We start from the raw sequence: 11,249 nt of genomic DNA, 5'->3' as shown, positions 1-11,249 counted from the left end.
TTTTTGTACTGTAATATATCCGTGTAACTACAATGAAGAATCGTCTTCCAGAAAGTTATTATTATGCTTAAATTTTATTAGCAGCATTATACGTGCTAATATAAAAGATGTGGAAAACATAGTAGGGGAAAAGGTTTCTTAATTGTGCTCTCAAAATAGATAATTTCAAATATTGCAATAATTTTAATATAAAGGAAACCTTGGTTTCTCTTCCGTAAAACAGAGATATACACATTATCCTTGAAATTTTGAGTCGTGCGTGACTAGTTCATAAGTTTTGAACATATGCAAACAGTGTCAATGTTCACAGATGTTGCAAACTACAATCTTTGTTACAGGAATTAGATATAAACACGTGCGATGTGGAAACGAGATTTATAAAAGTATGTTTGTTTGGTTTTTCTTCATAGAAAAGTTATGAAGAAACAATAATGACGTTTGAACTATGTAGATTTGAACTTGACACGTAAAGAAGTTTGTTAGACAATCTCTATGACGTTTGTGGATTAGTCTTCATCCTCGTTCATTTTTTAGGTTGGTCTTGATCATTTTTTTAGATAGTCCTCATCATAATTTTCTTTTTGTGCATTAGTCTATTTTTCTCTTTTTTAAAAAAACTTTAGAAACCGATAAAACTTTAATGTTTTTGTTCTAACAATTATATTTAGTAAAATTTAAACATTATTAACTGACGGGTTAATTAATGTAGAATGAATATGTGAAGTAACATATTTAAATTATGAAAATTGTAATAAAATCTGTTTATTTCAGGAGCTAGTCTTAAACATTTATTATGGTTCATATTTTTTTAGAATAAATATTTTATAAATCTACCTATTGAATCATATATTATATTTATATTGATGATCAAGTATGTAAATTTTGTAATTCTATAAATGGTATTGACGTACTTTTAAAAATATATTACACATTAAACTAAAATCAATTGATATAAAAAATCAAATTAATGATTAGAGTAATATTGTTTAATATTTATAAAACTATTAAATAACAATTTATATAGAATTTATTCTTGAAAGACGTTAGTTTTTCCTCGCAAAATGGTTGGAGTAATGATTTTAATATTATAAAAAATATCAAATAATTTATTCCAAAATTATTTTTAAGTGAATTTCTTTTCATAAAAAGTATCTTTAACAATCTTGTAGTTTTTATAAAAATGATTAATTTTTAATGAAGTCGGAATAGTATATCATTCATACAAATTAACTCAATCTAGAAATGCACGTTTGAAAATACGTTAGAAATTATGTAGACATGAATTTAATATAAAATATATGATTAATAGCATTAAAATAAATTTAAATTTCCGATCATTTAAAGTGAATTTAATCGTATCCTAAGTGATGTAATATTATATGGAAAATAACACTGTTGGTCCCAAATCCCCTTCCATTGAATCGTATGGTGGCACAACTTGCACAGGTTAGAGCATTGGGCAAGTTCACACTACGTAGTTAATGAAAGTACCCAACAACCCAAAAAGCTTATTTATTTAAATGTTATTGCAACTTTTATAGTTGGTTTCATAGGGAGGGCTGTGAAATACATAATTTCCGCCAGCTCTCTGGTCCATAAAAGTTGCTTATTAAGAGTTTCAGCTGCAAATGGAAAAAGGTGTACCAATTGATGGGTTTCTCCACTGCAGATTCCAGTCTTTTCAAGTTACTTGAATTGGTCAACAGTCCATCACGTTTTGAGATTAATTCTGTCAACTTTGGACTTTAGAGATGATTACATTATCGATCTTAGATTTTTTCTTTTTAAAAGGTATTATTTCAACAAGCAAATCGGTCAATGAATTTGATTTTACCCAATTCCAACATATCATTTAAAACTCACATCATGCAATGAATTCTGAGGGCATCGAAAGCAGTCACATAGCAAAAACAAGCATGAGGTGTGTACTTTTTAGTTTCATGACCAGAGATCACGAGATATCTACGAGTCTAAATGACCCAAGACTAATATAATTCGTGACTACTGTTAGCTCAAGAAAATTTGCATACAATAGGGTTTAAACACAGGATCTCCTTCTAAATAAGTCGACTCTATACAAGTAGATGTAACAAGGTTTATATATACCATTGCACCAATCATTCGAGTGATGAGGTGCGTATACTAAAATGCACAAAAAATGAGAAATAAATTCATCCATATATTGATATAAATGGACATGGTAAATGCATGCAAAACTCATTGTTTATAGGGAATAATCAAGGCTAGAAATATCAAAATTAAAATATGATAATTCATGCATTAAGGCGTAAAATGGTTAGGAAACAATGTAGCAATTAAAAGACAAGGTTTTTTTCATTAATGCTACTAGATAGCAATTGATAGGGATGATAAAAGCCTGTGTTGCAAAAGATATGGCCAAAAGTAACCTCTTGTAAAGATTAAAACTATAAACCAAAGTATTGCCTTATCAAGAATACCCCATCACCTCCATATTATAAGCATCCTTTACAAGTATACTTGGTCAATGATACACCAATAAAAACCCAGATTAATGGCATAAATGGAGCAATTAAAATGAATGTTGAGAGCCATCAAATCCTACACTATCAAGCCATGAAACAACTAACTCAATATGGGGTCTCTGCCTTGGATCTTCATCAACACATTTACAAGCAATAGCTAATACCTCTAAGAGCTGTTTCTCATTATCTTTGTGCCAAATGGCTGAATCAAAAATTTCCTGCTCCCTATTCTCAGATTTCATCTGAAACACCCAAGACACGAGATTCCTGCAACATTGCCCAATGATGACTTCTACAGGCCTTCTACCAGTAAGAAGCTCAATAAGAACAACACCAAAACTATAAATATCACCCTTGAAAGTTGCTTTCAGTGCCTGGCTATACTCTGGAGGAATGTATCCTAAAGTTCCTACTAAATCAGTAGTAACATGAGTATCATATGGTTGAAGTAGCCTCGAGAGACCAAAGTCAGCCAAATAAGCTTCAAATTTATCATCTAAAAGTATGTTGCTAGATTTAATATCTCGATGCACAATATGCGGTTCACACTCCTTGTGCAAGTAAGCTAATCCATGAGCTGCACCTTGGGCAATCTTGAGTCTTACATCCCATTTTAGAGCTGATTTTCCATCCTCACTCTCATGCAGCCAATTATCGAGGCTCCCATTCTCCAAGTAGGAGTAAATTAACAATCTGTCATGGACATGCTGACAATAACCTTTAAGAGAAACAAGGTTTCTGTGCTGAGCTTTTGAGAGGGCTTCTACTTCAGCTTGGAATTCACGTTCCACTTGACCACAGTACCCTGAAAGTTTCTTGATAGCTACCCTTGTGCCATTTGCAAGATTTGCCTTGTAGACAAGACCAAACCCGCCACAACCAATTATATTTGCTTGGTTAAAATTGTTTGTGGATTTTAACAAATCTGCAACTGTGAGATCCTCACAATCTGAATTCTGAAACAGCACCAATTTTGAAGAAACAAGCGCTTCAGGTATCCTGTTTGGCCTGCTAAGCTCCATATCAAAGTTATCAATTGGCATATCATCATCCCTCTTTGACATTCTCAGCAGAACAATAGCAAGAAGCAGTGCAAGGCCTACACCTAAACCAAGTGTTATGCCAAGAACAGTGCTTTTACCAAATTTTCCCACAGAATCAGTAGTAGCAATGTTGGGCACCAAGCCCACATTTTCTTCACTGCTACAAGGATGATCTATTTCCCCACAAAGCCCCAGGTTGCCCTCGAAACTCGAATTAGGGAAACTTGAAAATTGTCCCCCAGTTGGAATAGGTCCCTGCAAGTGGTTATATGCCACACTAAACTTTGATAAGAATGTGAGACTATTAAATGATGGAGGGATAGTTCCAAAGAGATCATTATTAGATAAATCTAGTGTCTCCAAATTCTTCATCTCTGAAATAGAGCTAGGAATGGTGCCAGTGATGTTGTTCCTGCTTAAATCCAAGATATGAAGTGCTTTTAGATGACCAATTTCAGGCCATATTTTTCCTCTTAATCTGTTATTGCTCAAGTATATTGAAGGAGGGAAACTTGAGGCATGGTTATACTGCAGCCCATTGGCACTCTTGTTTCTCTTAACATAGAGAGGAATAGTAGTAGATGCAAAGAAACTTGATGTGAGGTAATTAGGGGACATGAGGCCCCTCAACTCTGTCAAACCTTTTGGTATCTCTCCTGTAAGAGAATTATTTGACAAATCCAAGTAAAACAAATTGTCCATTTGACCAATCCAAGAAGGAATGCTACCTTCAAAATGGTTCCATGACAAATCAAGAACTTGCAATTTTGCACAATTTAATAGCCAATCAGGAATACGGCCTTTGAGACCACAATTTCCAAGTGCTAAAACCGTAAGGCTCTTGAAGCCTGTGGTTAAACTTTGTGGAAATTCCTCACCATGGAAATTCTTTGCAAGGATAACAGTGGTTAGATTTTTACATTGCTGCAGTACATACAGAGCCCCAGATAAGTTCTCAAAGCTGTTGTTTGACAAAGACAGAATTAAAAGTGAAGTGAGATTTATGTAACTCTCAGGGATTTGACCAGTTAATTCATTCTTAGCAAGGCTTAACAGTGTCAATTCATGGCAATGGGACAAAGAATTTGGAAGGGATCCATTAAAATGATTGCTACCAAGGTCCAATGTGACAAGATTAGGCAACCCAATGAAATTAAGGCCAACAGAACCTGTCAAAGAATTATTTCGAAGATCAAGCACACGAAGTTTTGAGCATAAGGCCAAGGTTGACGGCAATGGTCCAGAAAATGAATTGGAGTGTCCTTCTAATTGTTCCAGATGCAAAAGATTACCAAATACATTTGGGATTTCCCCTGAAAACTGATTTCCAGAAAGCATCAGAGATTTTAGGCCTGATAGATTTCTCAAATCCTTGCTTAACTGACCAGAGAAGTTATTCACAGAGACTGAGAGCTGCTCCAAGGCTGACATTGAATACAAGGAATCAGGAAGAGGGCCAGAAAACAAATTGGAATCCAAATGAAATTCTTGGATAGATGTGCTACAATTGTCCAACCATTCAAGACCACCAGCAAAATGATTTTTGGATATATCAAGAATAAGAAGAACCTTGGAAAAGCTGCAAAATTGAGAACTGAACTGACCAGTGAATGAATTGTTGCTTATGTTGAGAGCAAGGAGATCTTGAAATCCCCCAAAATGGAATAGTTCTCCAACAAAAAAATTGCTAGAAATATTCAGTATCTGAATGGATTGCAAACCAGAAAGTGCCCCAACAACTGGTCCAGACAGCATATTATGGCTGAAGTCAAGAACCTTTAACTGCTTCAATCTAGATAATTCAGAAGGCAATTCACCTTGGAGATGATTGAATGAAAGATCCAGCACTTTTAGCTTATCTAGAAGACCTAAAGAGCTGGAAATTGTGCCATTGAGATCCATTCCTTGGAGAACCAACCTGGACACTCTCCTAGCAGCTGCTCCATCATCCACATTATCACATTCAACTCCAACCCATTTGCAGCAGAAAACATCATCTGACCATGCTGTAATAATGGACCCTTTTGTCAGGTTGCTCGCAAATTCCTTCAGGGCCAATAAATCATTTTTGTCGCATGACGAGGCTGGGGTTTCAAGTCCCATAGAAAAACAAGGAAAACAAGCCAACAAACCCCATTGCATAAAAATCATAAGGTAACATCTTTGCGGCACCATTTCAGAAATCAAAAGAGATATTTATATCTTTGTTCAGCCTCAAATCAATACTAAGCTCCCGTTCGAAACATCAGAAGCTACCATCACTTAAAGTTCAGTGCTTTCACAACTCTCAAGAACCCAAGCTCCATATACAACTTGCAGCTGCATTAATAAAGACAAATTACAAAGAGAGCATGATTTATATCACCAACACATTCAAAAACGAAATCATTATAACACAGATGGAGACACTAAAAAGAAATAAGAAAAGACTAAGAAAAGCACGGTCAAATGAAGAAACGGAACCATTTTACAACAACCTGAGAAACGGTGTGTTTGGAACCTTTAATAATCAAATTATAGGACGTTTTAACGTGAAAGCTATAATTTGCAGCTCTGTAATAGATTCACATTTAAGTAAATATAATATCAATCCAAACACGTCAATCAACAGTGATCATTTGAGAAAACAAAAAATACAAAGGAAGTGAAAAGAACATTGAAAAATGCACGAAGAAGCAGAGAGATATACCCCATACCTTGACAAAACAAAACAAAACTCATTACACTTCAAATTGCAGGAAGCACAACTCTAACACTCAACAGTGACCATTCAAATGAAACATCACAATACCATCACCACCCATGAAAGTCCTCTCATAAAAATGAAATCTTGGGTGGTTTCAGAAGGCAGAAAAGTTTCAAAACGAGCAGAAACAGAGGAGAAAGTCATAACCGCGCACTCAACCTAACTTTTGCAGACTTTTTATGTGAAATGGGGAGTGTGTTTCAAAGGAGTGTGTGATTTTCAGAAGATATTTAAAGTGAGGAACAGTGAAAGAGAGAAAATGTAAGAACGGATTCAAGACAGAAAAGGAAACTGCGTGAGTACTACATTTTTCAGTATCTCCTTTGTTGTAAGGGCTAATAACCAAAAAGTTGTTAGATGTCTGCCAAAAATAACTTGCATTTACTGTTAAAGGACAATTTCCCTTTTTTAACCCACAATCATTTTATTTTGGAAATAACATTCTATTTTTCTTTTAAATTATTTATTTATTAAAAATAAAAAATAATTATCTTTTATAAATTTCGACACTTATAATAATCAATAACTAAATTAATGAGTCATATACTAAATAAATATATATATTTCTTTATATAAATAAGTATATCATTAACACAACAAAAATTTTATAATAAATAATTTAATAAAAATACATCTAAATATAAATTATTATTTCTTATAAAAAAATATAGTGAATATGTTTTACGATGTTTTTACTTTTGGATAACTTGAGTGTCTTTTTTATTAACTAGTTATGATATCTATATTACATATAATTATTTAAAATAATAAATATATTATTAATATTATAAGAATGTAAAATAAAATTTCAAGTAACTATAAAAATTATAAACGACAATAAAACAATATTTAACAATATTATTCTATTATATTTTAAAAATGTTGAAGTTACCCATTTGCCAACTCATAAAAGCTCATCAATTAAGACTTTCAAACCATAATAATTCAATTTTAAAAATTATTTATCAAACCTGAATAATTTAATAATTTTGAATAAAATTAAACATAATTTAAATTTTGGTGTTTCACATTATCATTATGTATAAATCACATATTTTATTAACTTAACAAAACACATTTAAAGCAATAATTTGAAAGAAAATATAGCAATAAATAATAGCATGAAAAAAGGTACTTAAAATGGGATGGGGTGGATGTCCGTATAACAATACAAGAGTGATATAATAAAGAGAATGAGAATTGATTGATACTCTGTTATTACATGCTCGATGCAGAGAAAAAGATGGCGGCGGTGAAGAGAATCGGAGTGGTGGGTGGCGGCCAAATGGGATCGGGAATAGCCCAAGTCGCAGCCATGAATGGCATCGACGTTTGGCTCTACGACCTCGACCCACGCGCGCTTTCCACCGCGTCCTCTGCAATCGCTTCCTCCATCACACGCCTCGTTTCCAAATCGCACCTCGCTAAGGTCTTAATTTCACACTTTTTCTTAAAAGGCTTAGGATTTAGGAATAGCAAGTTTATGTCGTTCAGAAACGAGGCTCTCTGTTATTTACAGGGCTCTGGCGATGATGCGCTGAAACGACTGCGTTTGACCTCGAATTTGGAGGAGTTGAACCTTGCCGACTTCATTATCGAAGCTATTGTAGAATCGGAGGATGTGAAGAAAAGTTTATTTGTTAAATTGGATAAGATAGCTCAAAAATCCGCAATTTTGGCGTCCAACACCAGTTCCATTTCCATCACTCGCTTAGCTTCTTCTACGACAAGGCCGCGTCAGGTTTCTGTTTCTCTTTCTTTTTAAGAGAGAAAGATAAAAAAATTATCAAATTTAATTAGTGAATGTTACCATTAATCATATTTAATAAAAGTTTAGTTAAGTGGAGTAACAGAGATTTTTGCACCCAGCATGTGCATGGAGATGTTATAGTTTACGATGTGATTTCGAGGTGGAACAAGAATGAATCCAATGCCAAAAGATAGATTTTGCATGTGACAGGTCACAGGTTTAGCCATCGCGCTCTCTAGGTTTTTGTTATTTAGTCTCGCGATTTTTCTTAACTTGGAAAGAGACACCTTTCATTCTTTTAAAATTTTTTGTAACAAAAAAAAATCATATTACTTATACTATTTAACAACATGAGGTGATTGATTTTTTCTTCCAAGAATAAGCCTCGATAACAGTATTTTTATGCTGTTTTTAAATCAAAATTAGATTTTTGTCTGGCTATAAGGTTGACATTTAAGGTTCTTGCATGCTATCGTATCGAAGTATAATTTTTTATAGAATTAAAAATTGGCACTGAATTTCTAAGGATGTGTAGTCTTAAATTTGTTCTCCTTTTCAATGTACAATTTATGTACATTTATTGATGAAATTAAGCTGAGTTGTTTTCAGGTGATAGGAATGCATTTTATGAACCCTCCGCCTTTGATGAAGTTGATTGAGATTGTGCGAGGCGCTGACACTTCTGAAGAGACATTTGTTGCTACGAAAGCGTTGTCGAAAAGGTTGTTATGTTGAAAGATTCTCATTCCCCTGTCCAATTCTAAAAAATTTGGTTATATGATGCAGTGCAGTTTTGAGGTCTATGCCCTACATTGCAACCGTAATTGTTGTATACCCTGTTTGTCTCTATCACCACTTCCTCTGAAAATTGTGAATGTGAATCGCTAAAAAAATTTTACCTGTGTGGGTGTGATGGAATTGTAATTTTTTATGTTGAATACTTAATTCAGTTGAGGCTTTTATGTTCCCATTCCCCCACAATATTAGGAATGTTTAGGTTAGTATTATTTTCAAAATATATGACTATCTAATTAAAGCATCTTTAGTGAGGTTGCTTATTCCACCTTTTGATGACACGACGAGAGAAAGAAAAATAATTTTAAGGTATGGTTGCTGATAGAAGCAATTGTTTATTTTCAGCGCGAGTTCAGTAAGAGAGAGCAGCGATAAAGTTCCTCTAATGGTTTTTATAGAAAGTTAGATGTGTGCTCCCCTAGCTTCTAGGAAAATACAATTTTCAAATCCTTTGTACATTTCGTAGTTGTGTTCTGAATGCAGACTAGTTCTTCGTAGTTTTATATGCTGAAACATATGGACTTAGTTTTGTATCATTTAATGTGTGCACAATTACCTGCAATTATTGTCATGACATTGTTCTTTTAATTTACTTCCTTATCAACACGCAGGCTTGGCAAGACAGTTATAACCTCTCAGGATTATTCAGGCTTCATAGTAAATCGAATCCTAATGCCTATGATAAATGAAGCATTTTTTTCTCTATATACTGGTGTTGCAACCAAAGAGGATATTGATACAGGAATGAAGCTGGGTACTAACCATCCAATGGGTCCTTTAGAGCTTGCAGACTTCATTGGGTTGGATGTGTGCTTGTCAATAATGAAAGTTCTTCATACTGGCCTTGGAGACAATAAATATGCACCCTGCCCTCTGCTTGTGCAGTATGTTGATGCTGGCCGACTTGGAAGAAAACGAGGTATTGGCGTGTATGATTACCGTGAACCAAGGTCTACAGAATCATCTTCCCGTCTCTAAAATGTTTGGTTGGCTTGGAAGAATGAGTTTTCTATACTCCATGTTTTAATGTCTGAATGTGGGGCACACAGCTCAAGTTGAATACTTGAATGGAATGCAGTCATGTGATCTCTTTTCCTTTGCACGTGTCGTAGTTTTGAGAGCAGAAACTGTTGTCATAAGATTAATTTGTGTGCATTTACTGATACTTATCCAATTCATGTTGTTATCAAGATGGTTGGTCCCTCACTTTGAGCTTCAATCTAGAGGGAATTAGCTATTCTTTCATGTGTAATCTGCAGTGTTACTGTGCTGCAGACTGCTTAGAGTTTGTGCTTTTTCTCAATATGAAATAGTATATTCAGATTCATGAGGAAAAAGAAAACAGTACTTTGAAAACTGAAGGCAGTTTGTATTGAGTTCAGTACAAGCATTTTGCGGAAAGTGTACATTTCAAGTTCATCAACGCAAAGGGTGAGGGAGGAGGATCCTCTTCATTCACTGGATTACCATTACGAGAGAGACACGCATATTTTGTAGGTCCTAATGGACCGTCCAGTAAATTAAGAGATTTTTCTTTTTCACGGGTGAATGGGATATAAGAAATGCTAGGAACACATTTTTATAGCTTCTTAATTTTTTTAATTAGAAAGTGAAATTTATAAAGTTCCACTTTTAGAGAATGCATAGCATGAGGTTTTATTCAACTATAATGTTGAAAAATATGTGAAATAGGGTGTTATTAGCTTGTGCAACATTTTACTGGGGTAGTTGAGACTCGAATATAGAAATGAAACTCGGTGTCAAATGAAATACAACACCCCCCCCCCTCCTCTCTCTCTCCCTCTCTCTCTCTCTCTCTCTCTCAATTAATGCCTATTGCTTCACAAATGAATTAAGGGGAGTGCTCTTTTCATTATGCATGGACCATGTTGGCCCACAAGGAAGCAGCTACGGTGACTAATAAGTTCAATTACAACATGGCTTGCTTAACCCAGCCATTTCTCCATCATTCCAAAGGTGTCATCATTAGGCAGGCATCTTCCTTGAAAGTGATTGAATTGGAATATAATGGGTATTGAATAAAGGGAATATATATTATAAAAGTAAAAGAGCGGGAGGAGTAAAAGGAAAGAAATGACAGCATAATATTACATGCTAAAGAAGATAAAAAGAGCTCAATAAAGCTGCACTTGCTTTATATTTTGCTCATCCAAGAATTTGAGATCTAAGCAGTAGGAGATGAAGTTCTTGTTCCAGTGCCCATGTTGCTCATGCTTTTGCTTCATGAAGCCCAAGAATGGGAAGGCACGGGTGAAGGAAGTGAAGGTAGAAAAAGAAGCCAAGGAAGAAAAGGAAGAGTGACATGTAGCTCCATTACTTAAAGCTGATGAAACTTCCTTCTATTGTTTGTTTTCTTTTCCTTCTCCTTGTCAATAATCTTCTAAGCATGC

The 11,249-nt window shown here is 34.5% G+C and overlaps 2 protein-coding genes across 2 annotated transcripts; one reads left to right on the top strand and one right to left on the bottom strand.

Annotated features, from left to right (window-relative positions):
• Positions 1-2,398: 2,398 nt before the first annotated feature.
• LOC113865485 (phytosulfokine receptor 2-like) lies at positions 2,399-6,594 on the bottom strand. Its single transcript, XM_027500073.1, has 2 exons — positions 6,244-6,594; positions 2,399-5,866 (listed from the first exon to the last, which is right to left on the bottom strand). Exon 2 carries the CDS (start codon positions 5,720-5,722, stop codon positions 2,552-2,554), a length of 3,171 nt encoding a protein of 1,056 aa, XP_027355874.1. The 5' UTR covers positions 5,723-5,866; positions 6,244-6,594; the 3' UTR covers positions 2,399-2,551.
• An 867-nt stretch (positions 6,595-7,461) lies between these two features.
• LOC113865356 (3-hydroxybutyryl-CoA dehydrogenase) lies at positions 7,462-10,361 on the top strand. Its single transcript, XM_027499843.1, has 4 exons — positions 7,462-7,722; positions 7,813-8,034; positions 8,653-8,765; positions 9,450-10,361. The coding sequence occupies exons 1-4, from the start codon at positions 7,516-7,518 to the stop codon at positions 9,814-9,816; spliced, it is 909 nt and encodes a 302-aa protein (XP_027355644.1). The 5' UTR covers positions 7,462-7,515; the 3' UTR covers positions 9,817-10,361.
• Positions 10,362-11,249: the final 888 nt, after the last annotated feature.

Source organism: Abrus precatorius, unplaced genomic scaffold (assembly GCF_003935025.1).
Source record: "Abrus precatorius isolate BTA unplaced genomic scaffold, Abrus_2018 Scaffold4, whole genome shotgun sequence".
Lineage (NCBI taxonomy): Eukaryota > Viridiplantae > Streptophyta > Magnoliopsida > Fabales > Fabaceae > Abrus > Abrus precatorius.
This window is presented reverse-complemented; position numbering and strand designations above follow the sequence as displayed.